The sequence below is a fragment of the Bombus pascuorum genome, chromosome 5, assembly GCF_905332965.1.
Source record: "Bombus pascuorum chromosome 5, iyBomPasc1.1, whole genome shotgun sequence".
In the NCBI taxonomy this organism is placed as follows: domain Eukaryota; kingdom Metazoa; phylum Arthropoda; class Insecta; order Hymenoptera; family Apidae; genus Bombus; species Bombus pascuorum.
In genome coordinates, this window is record NC_083492.1 from 7405260 (window position 1) to 7426786 (window position 21527).

The window sequence follows — 21527 nt, forward strand, 5'->3', positions numbered from 1 at the left end:
TTTCGGTCGACTAGAAACGTTTCTCTTGTAGGCGATAAATCCGCCTTTAAATATCACGTGTACGTAAACGGGGAACAGACACGTGAAACGTTCCGAAAATATCCCTATAAATCCCTATAAATAATGGACATAATTTCGTGGTAGGGTACAGGTTAACATCCCCGTCGAACCAACCGATAAACATTCGCGTGTGACCTCGATCGGGTTTCGTATCGAGGCGACAGCCAATCGAGCGGCTGCCATCGACATCCCAAGGGTTAACAACCCTCCACTAACGATGCGGAGGCTCGTAGCTGCCACGAAATTACGCTACTTCTCCTTCTCCCTTTTTTTGTTATTTTCTTCTTCTTTCTTTTTCTTATGTTCGACACAGATGACAGAGTTTTATTTATTACTCAAATTTTATAACTCTGTCGATGGTTCGTTATATGGCCGAATGCGCATGATAATATGTAATTCTCGTAGAAAATGAGAATTGACGCTGGACGACAAATCAACGAATGTACAGAAATTTATAGGCACGAGGTTTGCTTTTGTAACGAGACGATCGAAAATCTGCGCGATAGGACGATAAATTGAAAACCCGCGATGAATAGAGATAGATAGACGTATGTATGTGAAATTAATAGAAAAAAATGAATTTTGCTTTCTTCTCTTCGTTAGTCGCGTTTCAACTTGGGTACACTTTGGAGGCAAATTATGTCACTTTTCCATATATTTGGATATATTTGTATTTTACAATTTGTCCAGCTGGACATTTGGTAAATTTTTATAACTTAATTACTGAATAACATGCGGATGGCTAACCCCAGAGGGATACCATCTTCCAGTTTGGCTATTTTATTTCTTTAGTGAGGTCAGTGGGTGTTTTCTTTTTAGTCCTCTTTTTATTTATTTTTTTTTTCTTATTTAATTTGTACTTCACAATTTGTCCAGTTGGACATTTGGTAAATTTTTCTAATTTAATTTCTGAGTAACATGTGGATGACTAACCCCAGCGGGATACCATTTTCCAGTTTGACTATTTTATTTCTTCAGCGAGGTCAGTGGGGTGTTTTCTTTTTAGTCTTCTTTCCATGAGAGTATTGCTCGCTTCAGCAGCCAGCTGGTATTTGTATATTTGTATGCGCGATTGTTATGTACATATGTAGCCACAATCGTTGTTTCGTGAAATGCTGTCTGTTCGATTAAACCTCTTTCGAAAGAGAGATACGCGTATGAAGGAGGAATATTCGATATGAAAATATGATAAGATATTTGTGCAACACGATACTCGCCTAATATCTGTGCATTAATCGCATATTTTTAAATTAGAAATAGCTTCCTTCATAAAACGTATTTTAAACACGTTAAATAAAAATCTTCTCTGGAAGAATGGGCGATATCGAAGCTTCGCCGTTTTAACTGCTAAATAAAAATACTGTTAAAAAGGGGATGACGCTTAGTATCTGTATATCAATAGCTTGTTTCTTAATTAAAAATACCTCCCTTCATAAAACGTATTTTAAACGCAATGAGAATCTTCTCTGGAAAAATCCGTGAGATTGAAACTTCCTCTTTTTAACTATTAAATAAAGCTACGGTTAAAAACCAGATAACAACTAATATATCCGTGCATCAATCGTTTGTTTCTTAATTAAAAATACCTTAATCAACGAGACACATTTTCAAACACGTTAAATGAAAATCTCCGGAAAGATTGACAAGATCGAAGCTTCTTAGCGAACAAAGTTTTTCTTTTTTTTTTATTTAAATTCTACTTTACAATTTGTCCAGCTGGACATTCGATAAAGTTTTCTAGCCTCTCAGCGACTAAAGTAAAAGTGGTGTTAAAAGGGAGACGATGCTACGCATCCACCACAATGACACATCGGCAAAAATCATAGCAAAGGTTTGCACCAGCCCTTAAAACCGATAAAAGTATACCGGTAGGCCGTCAAATGTCACGTAGTGGTGTTATCAAAAAAAAAGAAAGAAGAAACAAAAGCGAAGAAAAGAGAAGATAGAAAGAAAAAAGGGATTGAGGTGAGGAAAAGAGAGGTTAGGATGGTCACGGGGCACCCTGTGTTATTCATCTTTTATTTGGGCTCGACCTGGTCGCGGCACGGGCCACTCTGGCTCCTCTAACTCCGGGCGGTCGGTATATTCTAAAAATAGTCGCGCATCGAATAACGAGCCGGCCGCGCGCCGCTAAGGGTTGAAGTTTGCATTGTGAACGCGTACAGTCTGCCCTGTATATGGCTCTATCCCCATGTAACCGAAGATTTGACCCAATGACCCAACGGACGGAGCCGAAACCGGCCGGAAACACCCGATCCTCATTCACCGACTCCCATCGTCTCTCTGTCTTTTCATCAGCCGCTCGCGTTCATCCTTTTCCTCTCTCCTTTCCCGCTTCTTTTATTTTTTTTCATTGGTGTTTCATAGCTTCACGTTGAAGCTACAAAAATTTATCGAATGTTCAGCTGGACGAATTGTAAAGTACAAATTGAATAATAAAAAAAAGAAATAGTTTCACGTTGGTCTTTGCGTCTTTCCACGGAGCCATCTTCTTTCGGTGCATTAATTTTCGGAGCAAATTGTAAAAAGTTGTAGGATATCGATGAAAACGGTGTTGTAAAACTTTGTAATCCAAACGTAGTTACGCCAATTCTGGAAACGATGTAGTCGATAATTACGCATCTGGTCTTTCACAATTTCGCGATTTATTTCGAGCCATCGCTCCTTCTCTGTGTATTAATTCCTTGGACAAATTCTAGGATACTTGGAGAATTCTGTACAAGCGTTACAAATTGCGTTGAACATCGTTACAGGAGCTATTTGCTCGCGGTTTCCGCTTGTTGATGATACAACTTCTAATCCGAACGTTACATCAACTCCAGCAGTAGCGTAGCAATTAGTCGCGACTACGGTTTAACTACTTTCTTCGCGTTTCTCTTCAACCTCTCTTCTATCGGTGTATTATTTCTCGCGACAAATTCTAAAAGATCTTGGCACACCTGTTACGATTTTACAAGCCTGCAGAAACACCATGACTCGCATCTAACGTCGTTCCAGATGCCATTCACCCGTAACACCCTCTTATTTATAATACAACTTCTATGATCCAAACGAGTAATCCAAAAATAATCCAGACGAATTCTGCAGAACATTCGAATACCTGTTACGATTTTGCAGGTCTGCAGAAACACCATGACTCGCATCTAACGTCGTTCCAGATGCCATTCACCCGTGGCTCCCTTTTATTTATTATACAACTTCTATGATCCAAACGAGTAATTCAAAAATAATCCAGACAAATTCTACAGAACATTCGAATACCTGTTACGATTTTGCAAGCTTGCAGAAACACCACGACTGGCATGCAACATCATTCGAAAAGCTATCGCGAATCAATGACGTATTGTTTAATACGATTCGAATACCACTCTAGTATCCAAATTACGCTAACTCTAGAAACAGCGACAGTCAATAGCGAAAACGTCGCGTTGAATCTCAACCTAACCTAACCTAACCTAACGCAAACCGATTTGCATGAGCAATGTGGATTTTGCTCGAGCATTTACGAAGCCTTGAATATAGTTATCAGCAGGTTAGAAATTCTAGGTTGAAATTCTTTCAAGTTGTTCATAGTTAGGTCGCCTTCGTAGGTAACGAGGTAGTTGTTGTCTTCTACTGTTGCTGTCAGTGTTACTATTGTTACCGTGTTGTACACCGACCTGTACGCTGCGTGCACGTCCTTCTAAATACACGCGAATCGACTAGTCCGTCCTTGCCCATAGATGTCATCGATTAACCCGTTGACGATTGTTACGCGACCGCGAAAAAACGTGTTGAATCTATTTTGTGGTCAGTGACGTTCGTAGATTATCGGTGCTATAGTCACCTTGGTTTTTCAATGTATATTCCACTATTATTCGGAATACAGTCATATTCCACTATACTTGATAAATTTTCAAATTCGATTTTCTCATAAACTAAGCCTCAAATGAAAAAATCTTATTCCATTTAATTCTTTTCTTATCTATTAGGTAAATAAGTGATTGCGGCTTTTGTCAATACCACCTAATGACAAAATCTGCAATCACTTAGTTGCCAACCCAATATTATGTTTCGTTCTTATTTTTTCATAAGGAATCACCTGGTGCTCGGTTGTACACGTTGTTCGGTCGCACCCTGTACATACAATCGGTGCTTTTAATTTTCTAGTCAACAGCCCTACCAATGACATAGCTACGATACTACGAACGATGTCAATACCATTGACATTAATGCCAGCCTACTAGCATTGTCGATCCAGTCTACTAACACTGTTACTAGCGCCGCATTTCTCACGCAACTTTCAACTGATCCTTTAAAAACGAGATCAACTGGACCAAGTACGATGGAAGGAGAACGCCAGAAAATACTTGACGTCACGCGTTAAACTCATTTACAGAACGAAATGAAACACTATCGCTAGAGAAGTGAGATGAGTCAGAGAGGTAAAAAGAAGCGGAGAAAAGCTGCATGTACTTCTTATCGACGTGGAAAACGTAGCAAACATTCGACAGGAAAAACAGATAGCCGGTCGTTCGGTTTTATCGAAAATCGACATTCTCCGCTCTAACAAACAACCGTTACGAGAAACGAGGCTCGCTACCCTTTAACCTGAGAGCGAATTCAGTTTCTCCGTTCAGCTCGAAAATGTAAATTCCTGTGCACCGGCCTACCACGTTCCCCTTTCACGCCACTTCCACGTGCGAAAATTTCATTTTCCCAACTGCTATATATCACGCGTTCTATACACATACCAATATCGGATAAGTGGTAAATTATTCAAATATTGTTTAACCAAATTGTCACTGGATATTGCTGGATACTTTGACTAGATTTTTGGAGATCTTCCAGGTTTGCTTAGATTTACGTATCGATTACGATAATAAAATTCTTCTGAAATTCTTCTGCTCGAAATTATGATCACATTTGCAATTTATGGCAGTGCCTTTTTTAAGAGCTCCGATATGGCGAATTTTTGCCTGTACCAAGTTTCGATTAATTATATCTGCAAGTATCGTAATTACATCTCTAATAATATATAATGGAAAAGTGGTCGTAGAAAACGTTGTAAAGAAGTCAGGAAACTTACGCATTAACCGGTTAGCTGTTGCGACCTCTTTGAAAACTTTGGGAACTAGGCAGAGGTGAGCGATGACGAGTATACTCGTCAAACACGGACTATGCGTGGCTGTTATAATATAACATTAAGTTGTAGCGAAGTGACTGTTTTATCTTTGAATGTTATTACCGACAGGGATCGTCATAACGTGAAATATCGCCATTTCTTCGTGACGAATATACTCGTCGAAAACAATTAACTGGTTAATGTAGTCCAATCGTACATTACAGGATTGTAAAAATCCTCTACATGTCACTCCTTAATTGCAAAGAACATCCGACGCTCCATTCGTTTAGGCAAATGGTATCGATAAAGAAGAAACAATCAACTGAAGTTTATCGGCACTTGTATCTTTATCTGTGTCTTCTGGCATTATTATCGATAATATCGTTTATTATCACCGATAGAAAGGGAACTCACGCTTAAATTCCACGCTATAAAATTCTACGGTACTCTCATTGGTACACAGAGCGTTTTCCAATAGAAGAACAAAATTGGTCAATTTTCGTGTAATCGACAGGTACGCAGAAAAAGACAAGGAAAGAACGGCAACACATCGAAGCCAGCTGGCTGTTGAAGCGAGCAAAACTCTCATAGAAAGAAGACTAAAAAGAAAACACACACTGATTTCACTAAAAAAATAAAATAGTCAAACTCGAAGATGGTATCCCATTGGGGGTTATTTAGCAATTAACACTTTACCGACAGCTAGCGATTCAACAGCATACGCACGTTTGACCGGCATCTCAAGCGCAGATTCTTCCTGGCGCTGGTTCTGTTTCGGTTTAGACTCTCCAATACCATTCTTCCCATTCATTGTGAACGGTAAGTTTTTCAAACTGGTATAAAACTGTGGAAGCTTACAAACTGAGCATGGTACCTTAGTACTAAATAGCAAATTACTGCTCAAATAATGAGAAAGATTGTCGGCGACAAAAAGCCAATTAATAGACTATCGATCGGTAAGCGTTGGCGACAAATTAATCCGTCCGATTAATAGTCGGTAAAGTGTTTAGCTAGAAAAATTGACCAAATGTCCAGCTGGACAAACTGCAAAGTACAAATTAAATAACAAAAAAAAAAATTTCGTGGTGTCTGGCTTCAGCCTATAGCTTTTTCTGCAACCATTGTTTGGTTATTCTCATAATCATGCCTTCGTAACACAAGGAATCTATGATTAAAGGTTACGTCTAAAATTAGCAAGTGTCTGGTGACTTATGTACGAGTCTGTACACGGGACACGTGTGTACGTACGTGTGTCTCGTATCGGCGTATAAAGCGACTGGAAACGAGTGAAAAGTGGAAGAAGGAGGTGAAAGAGCCGAAACTCGTAGAAAAATCGCGGAGAATTACCACGACGAGAGAACCAGCTGCGTGCGTATCGCGAAATCTCATGATACTCCTTTCCATCCCTTTCATCCCTCCGTTTCTTCTCTCTTCTCGCTGACAACTGCTATCTACTGTCAACAAGCGAGCGAGTGTTTGCACATTTCCCAGCGAGAAACCTCGTAATAATTTACGAGGGACGCAATGTCGGCACAGTGCGTGAAAAATTAATTCGAACGTGCTCGAATACAACAGACCTTATGTCCAGTCGGGCAAATTGTAAAGTAGAAATCAAATAATAATAAAAAAAAAAAAAGAACGACAGACCCTGATCATTGTGAAAACATTTGCTCGTTTTCCTTTGCTTCTTATCTCGCGTGCTGGATCTTATCGTATTTAAAAAAATGCGATGTAGTATTGGAATTATGAAGAAGATGTTTATATAGCGAAGAAACAACAGTTCCGACATAACATCTGCCAGCGATGTAACAAAAGATTATAACAATCCAGTAGGCTGTCTAATAGTTATCTTCGTTTACGTATCGTTTCATTAATCAGATTCGTTAACCGACGAGTATACTCGTCAAACGAAAACTTTGTTTTGGTGCGCCTGACGAGTATACTCGTCGCGTGTATACGTATTGTTGAGAATTGTGGATCTTAATCGCCGAAATAAATGTAAAGGAATACTTAGATTATTCTTAGAATTGATATCAAAATGGTTTCAGATTTATTTAATATGCGATTGACAAGATATTCGTAGATACACATTGCACGCATCTCAGTTCTCTTTTTGCCTCACCATCTTCTTTACCACACTACTAACGGAACAGTTGCATTCATCTGTTTTACGAGACGCTGCGCACGCACATACACACACTCACACTCATTTATGTGTGACACTACTACACGGCTAATCTAGTCTTTTTTTTTTTATTCAATTTGTACTTTACAATTTGTCCAGCTGAACATTTGGTAAATTAATCTAGTCTAGCAAATAAAATTACACACATCTCGATACGTATATCACGCACTCCACGACCTAATAGCACGACAGATTTCTAAAACTAGATCCCGCAGTCGATTGGTTAATTACGAAAGAGTTAAACGAGTCTAAACCACGGGGAAAGAATTGTCCACGGATTCCAGAAATACCTGCGAGTCTATCGAGCCGATAAAGCATTATGTGGCTCTATTGAAAATTTCCTGCGAGCCTCACAAAGAGATGAAAAGGGTGAATACGCGCGGCATCCGGTGCCGCGGAAAGGTCACCGATGTTGCGTTTCGATCGGATACCTGAAAACCGTGGCAGCCATCGATCAATCGAACCACCGTCTACGCAAACTGTACAACAACCTTCGACAACGATCGCACACCTATTTCCTGTATTTCCCGTGCAATCAATGACGACAACACTGTCACTGCATCAAATTATTTCCCCAATCTATGTACTTTAAGGCGCGGTTTCCCCGTAATCCTACGAGTACAATTAACTGCTAATTCGCGTATTTACTTTACCATTAATAATATTGATCCACGTGCAACTCCTAAAAGCCCATTATCGTATTATCAGCGGTATTAACATACGCGCCGTGTCGAACTTTCTACCACTTTCTCAATGTCTCAGCAATATTACAACATTAGCTAAAAAAGAGTTAAAAAAGAAAAAAGGAAAAATGAGAGGGGCGCGTAACAAGAAGAAGAACAAGTGATTTTCACGAATTTTGTTTCGGGCTGACTATTGGTCGTATGAGATTAGACTTCCCTTTGGCGTGTAAATAGACATACTTTTCGAATGTAAATGTGATTTTATATATATATGATATGTTTAATAGAATAGTATAATATAATATAGAGTATACAAATACGCGTAAAATGGTTGGAATAATCTTTTTTTTATTTTTTAATCGTTTGAATCCCAACAGCAAAATAATAATAAATTGATGATTTAAAACAATATTTTTCCCCAATGAACCGTTTATCTTATTGGTGGTCACGGGTGAATCAGAATTGATTGTAAACTACTTCCAAATAAAAAAAAAATGTTCTAATAAAAATATTTAATTGTTCAATAGGTCACTTCTTATTTCAAAGTATCTTCTATTTATCGCTTATATTCAAAATGCCCTAACTGTCAATTTTCATACAATTTTTACGATTGTAAGAAGTTGAAGGGCTCCGGTCACCAATGACTACCGTGGCGTCACAGGAGAAACCGTGGCAGTTAAGGTGTTAAGGCGCATCCTCACTGAAGCAACGGCGAGCAACTTTCTACTCATGTTTCACGTTCGGAGCTACTGCTTTCTGCTGTCCGATATTCCGCTAGTGTTCCTTCCAAGTTTCTGTTGTCGCTAACGAAACTTGCTGCTTGTTGTTGCTGTTTCCGTTTGCAGCGGTAAACGTCGAAGAGAAACAAGAAACACGAAGCAATAGCGACAGAAACAAACGTTTCTTCTGTGTATACGTGCGTAAGTATTTCGACGTTTAGAAATTACTGCGAGTGTATAAAATACGCTTGAAACGAAACAGTTTAATCTGATTTTCGTGTTTAATCTTAGATAACCATATACAGATAGTTGCAAATTGAGAAAAACAATAACAACGTAGAGATCAAGAGATCAAAAACTGGGTCCTTGATAAATGTAAAGGCAACCTTTAACTAACTTCTAATCTGGACAATTTCTATAGCTTCCTGATAAAACGAAAGAAGCTTCTGGGACGACTAATATTTTTGATATTTTTCGTTTCGAGACACTTGAAGTCCTGCGTTTCACGCCTGTACTGGATCCTGTTTAAACTACAGGAAATCTACATTTCTGCCACTCTGCAAACATAGTTTCAGATTACTGTAACGTAAATAGACAGAGCGACCGAGGATGAGCGATAAACTCGTATTTCTTAGATTCTTCACTTACACCATTTTCATGATCGATTACGAAAGTGATTAAATATTGTTGTAAACCATTATTGGGTTGCCAACTAAGTGATTACCATTAGGTGGTATTGACAAATCCGCAATCACTTAGTTGCCAATCCAATGCTACATTTTGACATCTCCAATTGATCCAATTGATCTCTAATTGATGAGAGTGCAATATTGGTTCGTAAATTGGTTTCTTAGCTCTTTGTGTTGTTTGTTAGGAAGCATAAAGTGTCCGACTTTAAAATGGAGATAAAATATTTAATGCCATATCTCTGCGAAACTATGATTCTGACGTCTCCAACGTTAGTTCGGATTCGACGATCATGACAAAAGTATTATAATTTAAAAACCCTAAAAAATGGTTTTCGTGGAAATTGTAAAATTAGCTGAAATGAAGACGAACTCGATTTTGAACTGTTGAAAAATAAGATCAATTATATTCAAGAATGCATCTTGCTGAATGCTTTATGAATTATCATACAAAAAAAAAAAATACAGAAATTAATATTACAAAATTATATTTTCAAAGATGTAAATATAGATAAATTATTAGAACATGATGTTTTTGTAATTTAATTTCTATATAAAATCATCTTACGCTAGCTGTAATACACGAGTCACGTATATGCTAAATCATCCGGAATAGCTGCTACGTTCGACTGAAAAAGTCCTCGAGTGCCAAGGGTTGAGTATAAATATGTCTATGGGTCTATGGGTATTTATAAAATTACGACAACTGGCCTGTCTGTAGCCCGGTGCATTATCTGTACAATCCATGCTCCTAGAAAATTAACTAAATTGATTTAGCGCTAAACAATATTCAGTAGCTTCGACGACTAAGAAAACTAAATTTTAGAAAAGATGTGGTTTTCCTTGAAAGTGGGATCCACTTCAACATTGGCGAACCACTGTGCGAAGTTAAAGAATTGGACGATGTGGAAGGAGGTAATAAAGTGACAAGAAGAGGGAAATTATTATTATTACTATGATTATACGAGACCACGAGGGTATCTTTGCAGTCGCTTAACGCGGCTGTGCGAGTTCACCGAGAGATTCTTGTCCTCTCCGGCAGCTTATTAATTCATTTTCCCATTAACGTGCTCTCGCCGAGCTACTCTGCAACGTTAATCACGCCTCGATGATAATTAACGCGAGCGTCGAGCGATCAATCTTCCAGGCATCCCTTTGTTCCATGCGTGTTCTTTTCTCGATAAACCAGCTGCGTTTAATAAATCGCTCGCTAATTTGCTTCGTTCTGTAGGCGAACGTCGCTCGTTACGAGAGCCTCAAGCTGCGTTTTCACCGAAGCCACGACGACCAACTCTTTCTTATCTGTTGTGACTGTTCCAAATAGCGTCCAACAGATATCAACTTGTTGAAACATTTGCTTCTTATCGGAGTAACGCAATGCCAGGAATATTTGGCTTCCGTTTCGATTTTAAAGCGAACTTTGTTCCTACCAGCGAGTACGCTACTGTGCACGAGCCTTAATATAACCTGTGCAATTCGACCGAATGTTATATCTTTATGGCGATTAAGAAGCGACGACGACGTCCACAGGTTAATCTAATTATCATTTTGCTACATCTTCTCTGTCTCTACCATCGGCTATATTCTTCACGCTCAACTTTCATCTTTTTAGTTTTTTGCATTCTCAAAGCATAAGCTGCAGCGTGGTTCTCCTGTCCTTTCCGGTTCCAAACACCTCACACTTCTTTTCCTTCTCTTCTTCCCAGTACTTTATCCGTCTTTTTCTATCATCACATCTCCCCCTCGTTATTAGCTTTACGCCGTTTCCATTCGTAGTTCCTTCCAAATTCTACGCTGCCAGTAGTCTCGTTTGTCTCTACCTGCCTTACATTCTACTTTGCACTTTCTATCTCATATCGAATTTCTCTCGATTTTCTTTGGCCCATTCCCTTAGCCTTTTCGTCATTTCTTGCCCATATTTTTGTTACGCCTTTTACATTACGATGCAGCAAGGTTTTTCTACTTTTAAGTGTTTGCTTCTTGCCATAACTGATGTCGAACTGTCGGCCAAGTTGCAACCGAAACGAGAATACGTCTTTGTCGCTGATAAACGTGTCTGTTATTACTGGGTTTGTAACTAAGCTATGTAATGTAAAGTAACACGGCTAAGTAACGAAACAAAATAAATAAAATCAAATTTGGAACGTACCTGAAAATAGATATATAGAAGACACAATATATTTATTAGAAGCTTGCACTTGGCGAAAAATTATCAAAATATTTGAACGATTATTCCCTATCCTTTTATCTATGTTGGGCAGTCTGTGTTAAGGTTTGTGTCTTCCAGTTACATTTCTCCTTAGTTTACGCTTACGATCTACTTTTCCAACCGAGCTCAGCGTCTCTCGTACTTAACATTTACATTCAAAATCTACAACTTAAACTTGACCTTAGAACGTGCCACTTGTATCCTTACACTCTATGCTTTTCTACTTACATATTCTCGCAGCGCGGAAACTTCAAAAACGAACCAGAATAAATCGAAAGAGAAACAAAATTTTTTTTCATTTTTTAATTTGTACTTTACAATTTGTCCAGCTGGACATTTGGTAAATAGACATAAAATGTGAAGCCCTAATGATAAATTATAAGACGACTGTCAGCTGTATTAACACTTTACCGACATGGCCTATTAGTTAGCTTTTAGTCACCGACAATCTTCCTCATTATTTGAGCAGTAATTTGTTATTTATTAATAAATTACCTTGCTCGATTGCGTCAGTTGTGTTGCTTTGTAAGCTCCCATAGTTTTATACCAATTTCATTACTATGATCTGGATAATCCTGTCTCGTTACGGTGGTCAGAAAACTTCAATAAGTTGGTGGTAAATGTTCGAATATTTCAATGGGCCGTTGTATGCGCAACGCGTGCCCGGTTTCCTTCTTTCGGTTTTCAAATCTTCTTTATCTATAGAACGTCGTCATCGTATAATCCATCTAATGGCATTCGCAAAACACGTTTGTCCATCGTGAATGATGATCTTTCGATCGAGATCGCCGCTGCAATCGGATTCCATCTGCAATATTTTATCTCTGCTGTCTGACCTTTCCACGAGTAGGTCTGCCACTCTGGTTGGTTTCAGGAAATATTTTTAGCTTCTAGGCTTTTTAGAAGTTTTACATTCTCCGCTCGTTGGCGACTCGTTATTTTTCCGCTTCGTTAATAAAGAAACACGATGGTTTTTTTTGGGTTTCTTTTTTTTATTTTTAATTAGTTAATGCACACTATCCTGATATAACAGATAATTAAATATATTCGGTTTTCCGTCTTTGCATCTTTGTGTTCTTTGTTTCTCCATGTACGATGTAGTTTAATGTGTAAAACGAGCTACTTTTTACTTGTTTAATAATAATAATAATAGCAATAATGTGTAATAATCTTCCATGCAAGTAACTGCGTTCAGACAAACATTGTTAAAATAGAAACATTTCTGAGAGAAGAAACCGTAACTGCAGATGTGGAGCATTGAAAAATAATAATATCGTACATATAATAAAATTAGTAATAAGGAATGTGTTAGTTTCTCGAACGATAAATTCAATTTTCCACAAATTACAACTACAAATTACAATTAAATACTAAATTACAGATAAACGCAATTTTCAAAGTATTTAAATTATTACTTTTGCAAATATTCTACTACAAACGACGTACAAAAAAAAAATTGTAGCTGAGAGTTGCGGAATTTCATTTTCATAATTAATACTTCATAACATTAACGAGACTAGACTTATTAGCTTCTAAGTTTTTTAGGTTATATATCGACATGTTATTCGTGTCAATTAGCCATATTATTTACCGAATGTCCAACTGGACAAATTGTAAAGTACAAATTAAATAATAAAAAGAAAAATTGGTCATAGAGTTTGTCAAAGAATAAAATGAACGACGGTTGTGAATCGGAAGTTTAAAGTCATTAGATATACTAAGAAACGTTCGGACGAGGTCTGGAGAAAAGATTAATAGTCGTAAACTTTGCAGTACAAATAACGTGATTAATGTCGCAGGACTAAGGGAATTTCGTTCTAACTTTTTCCCCAAAAAACTTTCCCCTATTGAGAACAAAAATACCTAGACGTTTAAAATACGTGGAAAGTGTGCGAAGTTGCTGCGTTAAAGAATTATCGGTCTGAATTTTGCTGCAGGAACCTTTCAACGGCAGAAAAATCTGCTAAAATCAGCGTTCATTTCCAGAGAACAACTGTCCTAACATTTACGTAAGTCCCTTCGAAACGTTAACGTAATTTCAGCAGGTATTTTTTCTTTTTAGGTTTCGTGCATTTGTGCCAGGTTTACGTTTCTGAACTAATAGAAAAAAGTTAGCGAAATATATTATTAGGTCGTGACGTCAAACAACAAAGTTCTAACAATTTGATAAATATCGGATATCGGCTAGAATTTTAAGCGAGGTTTCCGCGTGCTAATATCGTATTTCGTCGACCTGATATTAAACAAAAAAGAAAGATAACGTCAGAGCAAATGCTTTTATCGGTTGATCGTGCTTCGAAACCCAAAATTGCCAGGAAGATTCGTACCAGCCATTGTATCTACAAATCTTTCCACTGCGAAAACGTTTTCTCTGCTGTTACGTTTAAATTTCGCGGTTTCGTTAAACCATAAGGTCATCGAGCGGTGAAATGACGTGTGAAAGTGGCACAAGCGAAGAACTGTAGAGAATTTGAAGGGAAGTAGAGACGATAAAGACGATGAAAATCGTCAACCAATTAAATATTAACTTGATAAATTTTTGGGACCCACTTAGGTACACAACTTACATGGAAGCAATATACTAAATCAATTATAGACAAAATACGGATAAAAAGAAGACAGATGTACTGGCTAACTAGTCGAAACTCTAAACTCAGCATGGGAAATAAACTAAAAATTTACGAAACGATAATAAAACCAATTTGCACGTACGGAATACCACTATGAGGCACAGTAGCAATGAGCCACATAAATAAACTAGAGGCGCTACGATCGAAGATACTGAGAACAATAGTCAACGTCCCATGATATGTCAGAAACGAGGATATACGCAAAGACTTAAAAATGCCAACGGTCAAAGAAGAAATCGGAAGGGACGCAAAAAAATACAAGGAAAGAACGGCAAACACATCCAAAGCTGTTGGCTGCTGAAGCGAGAAAAACTCTTAGAACAAGAAGACTAAAGAGAAAATACCCCACTGACCTCACTAAAGAAATAAAATAGGCAAACTCGAAGATGGTATCCCGCTGGGGGTAAACATCCACATGTTATTTAGCAATTAGGCTAGGAAAATTTACCGAATGTCCAGCTGGACAAATTAAATAATAATAAAAGATAAATAATGCTGGGACACTCTGTATATCGTAGATGACTCACAGGATAAGTAGGAAATATTCCAAGCTCGTATAAACCAGCGTTGGGCGAAGTTTCACTCGAGTAACGAACGAAGATAAAGAATGAAACTTTATTCGTCAACCGATGAAGAAATATCCAATCGGACAAGTATTTATCCGAATAAGAATTTGTCCGACTAAAAATCGAATCGCGTAACTTATTCGGATAAAATTATATGTAGATATTATACGTAGATATTTATTCTTGCAAATGGCACGTTAGAATATTTGTTGTTCGTTGGTGAATTATTCACCTGGTAAATTAACAGCATAAATTGCACCGATATCTGTACATACAATACTCGTAAGAAATTGAGTGGAAACAAACGATTATTCGTATTTTAATCGAAAAATCTACGATCATTGTTATTCGGATAAATATAGGAATAGTTGGTTACGTTATAACAAACAATTATTCCACAGAATAATAATAATAATAATAACAAAAATATTCGACCAGTATGAATTTATTGCAATAAATTATCTTAGATGAATATTTATTCAAATGATTAGGATAATACCCAACTCGGACATAAACATACGTCCTGTTTGACTTTGTTTTCGAGTTATGCGGATTTTATTTTTAATTAACTTTATTCGCTACCTTTCATGACAGATGTTCGAAATGGTTCCCTTGGATTTCAATACAGGTTGGCCAAGCCCATACATCAGGCGCATGTCTGCTATTTCTTCATTGGAATAACGCATATTGGAATAATTCAGGCTATTCACACACGACGCGACGTATTTCAATAATTTCAATCCGCACTGTTCTCGTGACTCGTACGTACATAGATACTGACAATAAGAGATAGAGTTTGTAAAATTAGACTGCAATATTGGGCGAAGGATATCAAGTTTTGTTTGTAAACAGTTCGGCAAGAAGAATCGAGAAACACAACGTACGTCTATCGAACTACGAAACGAAATCCGTAAGACAACATATACTTTATATGTTTGTTTTTTTTCTTTATTATGTAATTTGTACTTTACAATTTGTCTGGATATTCGGTAAATTATTCTAGCTGCTTTATATGTATAGATAATTTATATGACTTTTTTTATTTTTCAGACGTGCCGAAGCCATTTATAAAGAAAAAAATCAGCTGAAAATAAATACAAATTGATGTTGATACTTGGAAGAATCAATTGGCAATCAATTGTATCTATAAAATTGATTTGTTCTCATTAACTTTCCATTTTTAGAATATGAATATTTTTTGATATTTGGAATTTACGTTTCTTAAATATTTTTCAAATATTTGTTAAATATGTAAATTCAGATTATCCAAATCTTGCAGTATCTTTTAATTATCTTTTTACATATCTTAATTATTCTTGATTTTTAAATAACAGCATATATTTTTTAAACAAAAAATTAGTAATGACAGATTACTATTCTAATTTTAACTATGTTAATTCCAATTTTGAGAATCTTCTCTGATCTCGAGAATCTTCTGACAGAATCTGAACGATTAAACGATAGAATTGCAGCTACGGGAAAGAGAAAGATGTCGAAGAACCTCAAACGTGTTTAATTCTCGTTGAAAATTAACGTCGTTCAGGTTGACAGGAAATTTCCTTTCAACGATCGAACCGGATCATTCTTCGATGAAATATCCGGCCAATTAATTGTTCTCCGCTCGTTCCGTAAGCCTGATTTTCCTTCAATGCCGGATTAACGCTTTCTATTCGGTGTCTCCACCTTGACTTTTGACATCGCCAAAGAAGGAAAACGAAAAGCAAGAAGAAAAAGAAACGGCGAATAAAAAAGAAAAAACAATGGAAATAGAAGAAAGTAGAGAAAAGAAACAAAAGAGTGAAACAACGCGCACATATAGTACAGTGATATAGTACAGTGATGGGCAAACTTTGTTATACAATGGCAGCAAATATATTGCGTGTCAGAGACTGTGTGAGAGTTCTTATTTTTTGTTTCTTATTTGTACATCATACGTATACGTATGTATAGTTTATTGCTATGTATAGTTATTTATATCGTATATGGTAAAACTACTGTGTCATAAACATCTTCCTGAGGAGCTAAGTTCACTATAAATAGATAAGTAGAAATTAGGTTTGTCATAAGTATGTTTAGTGTGCGCAAGCGTTGTCATAAGTAAGCAAGTAAGCTTTCATGAAAATATGGGACAGAGAATATCATCGTTCCATTGGGTGAAGAACGTAAAAATATTTCTGAAAGAAATATTTAGAATATAACAGTAAAGAAATAAAATAGACAAACTGGAAGATGGTATCCATATGTTAATTAGCAATAAAACTAGAAAAATTTACCGAATGTCCAGCTGGACAAATTGTAAAGTACAAATTAAATAAAAGAAAAAGAAAAATTCAGAATATAAGAACTTAGGTTCGCCATAAATAAGTTTACCAATTGGAATAACTGCAAATAAAAAGATAATTCAGAGAATATCTTTATCTTCTGAGAAATTAAGTTTACTATAAACAGATAACTATAATTGAAGTGGATTATAGTTATCTGCTAGCTATTAGGTTGTCCGAGAAGTTTCTTTCGTTTTATAAGGAAATAATAGACGCAGAATGTTTTTTTATTTTATATTAGTTTATTGAATTATGCACGAACGTGATAATAAAAATAGAACGAAATGGATCATACCTAATTCAATAAAATAATATAAAACAGAAATTGTTGTTTATCTATTATCATCTTATAAAACGAAAGAAACTTTTCGGACAACCTAATATTTATAGTCATCTCCGTAGACGACACTGTAGGTGTCAAACGTTGAATTTTTTAGAAGAGCGAAAAAATCCTCGATTTCAAATTATTTTCCAAATTCCAGTTATTTTCGTTTTTACAAGATCTGAAATATATATAAAAACCTAATGCATCGCGGAATTTTCTATTTCCCTTGCCAATGTAGTGGAAAGTCATCGGAAAAGGGATTGGATTCGTATTGTAGGAAATGTACGTGTCCTCTCTCAGTCGCAGAGAAAACTGAATGCGCCAGTCATCTAAATTTGGAAGCACTGCAAGTACCAATACCGTTTGCCCCCAAAACAACTTGTACAAAAAGTACAAAATATATTCTTGCCAGATGTTCTTTCTACTTTCATTACAAAAGTATATTTTACAATGTTCCAGGAAAAAATTGTCGCAAAATTAGTGATAAAATAGTGAAAAATAGCTATCGCTTAATGCCACTCACATTGCTTCATACAGAGGCGACGTTCAACCTACCATCTTTTGGTGTCATCTTTTAACAATATTCATAATTATTCACCAATGAAAATTGCTCTTTGATTCTACACTATGGTATCCCCACTGACACAGAATATTATTAGATAAAAACACAACACTCTTTCATTTTTGCAATACCACCTACAAAACATCTTCAATTGGGTTTATCCTAAACTAGGTTTACCTTATACCTTACACCTTATAATTTATCCCATAAATAAATTAACTAACTGTTGATCTTTACAGGAGGAAATAATTCTGCGAGTACTAGGCAAATTGCAAAAAGTCTGAGTAAAATTGAAAAAGAGCCGCAGTTTAGCCACCGCTGTGGTATAACTTGATTTTCCTCCTCCTCGAAAAGCTCTCTGCTCGATGGTTGGCCGTTGTTTAACGACATTGTTAAAGGGTTAACAGGCAATTGCCTGAAGAAGTCAGCACCAGGTAACACGTGTCGGCGAATGTGGTTCGCCAGGCATTTTTCCGGAGGACGAAAAACAAGCGAGCGAGCGTACGTGACTGCCGGTCCTCTTCACGAACCCTCGCCGCTGGTTAATTCATTCTCGGCGCGTTTGAATTGAGAACGTAACAACCTGTGCATAAGGAGCGGAAGAGAAGAGCGAACGAGAGGAAAAGTGGCGCGGGTTTACGCTTCGCTCCTTTGTCACGGCAGAAAATATTGAAACGCTGACGAGGTGCTAGCCCAACCCCAATCAATCTTCGTGTCTTCCCATTAACTTGAATCTACCATTCGGAGATGCCGAGTTGTGGACAAACTTATCATTTGTTACGATGAAGTAATAGCGAGTACGTCGCGAAACGTTAATTTTCTACAACAGCGACGTAATTAAAAATGTCAGAATTTCAAAGAAAACTAACTTAAACGATCTCAACTGCTATACAGCTGCTCCGCGCAGTGCATTTTTGTGATTCATCTGAACCGTACATGAGAATTGTATCGATAGAAAATACACGGAGAAATTGTTTATTTTGTACCGATGATAACTCAGAAACTAGGAATTTGTAAGAGCAAAAGAGGAAGATTCAGCAGATGAGGTCTTTAGAGTTGGATATCTCGCTGATTTGTTGGAACAACGATGCAACTCAAGAGCCACAAGCATCAATACTGTGAAGATTTTATCTACTGAATCTTCATCTTTAGCTATTAAATTGAATTCCTTCATTGTGTAGGTATGCTGATAACAACCTGTGCAGAGAAGATTTTTAGGTAAGATAATAATGACTATGTATATAGTCGAACTGTAAGATAACTTTCGCTATATTGAACAAACTCGAAACAAACTAGATATTGAAGTTGCACTTGCTACATAGATCAACCTAAGCTAAACGTTCATCGGTATATCTACGTAAATATGATCCAAAGTTTTTTCATTCGCTTCGCATAAATGACGAAACTAACTACTTACACTTGTGAATTAACAAGATCATTCCTACAATTTTTTATTTAAGTTATATCATTTCTATCGTTTTAATTATATTATCACCCATGTATTATTTATTATTCCTTATTGTTACAATGATATTATTTCTGTGTTCGATCGAGACCTAGTTACAAATTAAATTATTAACGTAACGTGCTTGGTTCCAGTGTTTCTGACACTGATATTACAATTAACAATATTAATAAACAATTATCAATATCAATATTAATAGCTCCGACGCTAATTAATAAAAGATACTAAAAGTTGTTGAAAGTTTCCTAACAGATAACCGATCGAACGAATGTAATAGATTCGACCACTTTATCAGACTATTCGAAGCTCTCGAAACGCTACAGCCAATGATTCGACGAATCACGACGCGTATTCCTGAATCGAATCATGTCACGCTATTGCAGTGGTTCATCAAAAATCCATTGGGATAATGCACCGAGCTAATGTTACGAGATCGATCTAACGCCACTTTGACATAAATATTTTTTCACCGTCTTATAGCTTATTAAACGCTAAACAACCCCTTTACAAGGAGTTAGTCTCGCTAAAGATACGATTTACGATAGTCTTATCTCATTTATCCAGACCTATTTTACATTTTTTTATAAAGGAAAATAGGGAAGTTGAGCCTAAGCATTTGTTTTAGCTACCAGATGCGATAATAAATGTTGAACATTGTATACTTTGTGTAATTTTGCATATTATACGCGTTCTCTGCATTTGACGCTACGATGAAAGTCTTATAGGGATATTTATATTACGCATACTCCTATTTATATGAAATCAAAAAAAATAAAAGAATAGAACATACTAAATATTGCAATAACTATTGAATCGTCCGGAAGGTTAGTTCCGATTTACATTTCGATTCGACATACATTTATCGAATTATATGGGTGCCATTTTGTTCCATAACCTCTTTATATCTTTCACGCAACTCGAATGTCTCACCCTTCCATAACCTTTCCGATATGATCTTTCGTGTCGCCCAAATTCCTTAAAAATGGCGCAATTAAATTTGTTAATTACAGTAATTGGTTTCTGAATTGCTATGCCGTGGCGATAGTTCGTGTACCGCCGGTGGCGCATGATGTCCCTTGGGGAAGATACGAGTGTACCACCGGTGGTTCAGCTCGTGAACGTGTTAAACGAATGAAAGTTCCACGGTGCTGGTTATATAAACACGAAGTTTCATACGATTTATGTCAACGTACGAACGAAGCTTGGTGACCTTCTATGAGCGCGTTCGTCGCTTTATACGCGTATTACTTTTTGCACGACCCTCGTCTCCAACGTTCTGAGGGAACGTCAGGATAGCAGAGAGATATTGGCGATTGAAGAATTTCTGAGCATCGAAGGAAGCCGGTCTGGAGGCAATGTGGAAGGTCATGGAGGAGACGGAGAAAAAAGAAGAAGGAAAGCGGAGAAAAATGGGGACGGGATTCTGACGGTAACAAAATAAAAAGAAAATGAGAAGAAAAGCCTGAAAGAAAGAAGGCCTTTTATCGTACACGACAATTGGATTAACTACTGATTGTAAGAGGTAGGGAGAAATCATTTTTAACCAGGTAGCTCGTTGAAAAGCGTGTACCTGAAATGCGTGGCAAAAAGTAAGCGATGACGAGTATACTCGTCAAACACGGAGTATATGTGGTTGCTATAATATAAAATTAAGTTGTAACGAAATGGCTGTTTTATTTTTTAATTTTATTGCTGAATTTTATTATGACTCGTCGTAACATGAAATACTGCCATTTCTTCGTGACGAGTATACTCGTCAGAAATGGCTGACTGGTTAAGCCGCAAGGCAAAAGGATTACGAATAATAAATAAAGATACGCTAATTATACACGGAGGAGCTCAACTCCAATTTTGTTGAATTTCAGATATGTCGTGGAGGGGAGGATCCTGAGTAACATGCACTTTGTCCAAGGACGTGGGACTATTCCGAAGGTTCGAAGGTTATGGTGAAAGGAAATTGGTACATGCTTTGTTAGATTACATTTACTACAATATAAGTGGTTAGAAATGAA

At 36.9% G+C, this 21527-nt stretch overlaps 1 protein-coding gene across 12 annotated transcripts in view; it reads right to left on the minus strand.

Annotated features, from left to right (window-relative positions):
* Positions 1-21527, minus strand: part of LOC132907478 (potassium voltage-gated channel protein eag) — a 147994-nt gene that overhangs the window by 100017 nt on the left and 26450 nt on the right. Inside the window, exon 1 of one of the 12 annotated variants that reach the window (XM_060960611.1) lies at positions 15425-15621. The exons of the other annotated variants lie outside the window; for them this stretch is intronic. Coding sequence (XP_060816594.1) covers positions 15425-15431 — 7 coding nt within the window. The 5' untranslated portion in view covers positions 15432-15621. Of the gene's footprint in view, positions 1-15424; positions 15622-21527 lie in introns of those variants that run through there. 12 annotated transcript variants of the gene reach the window in all.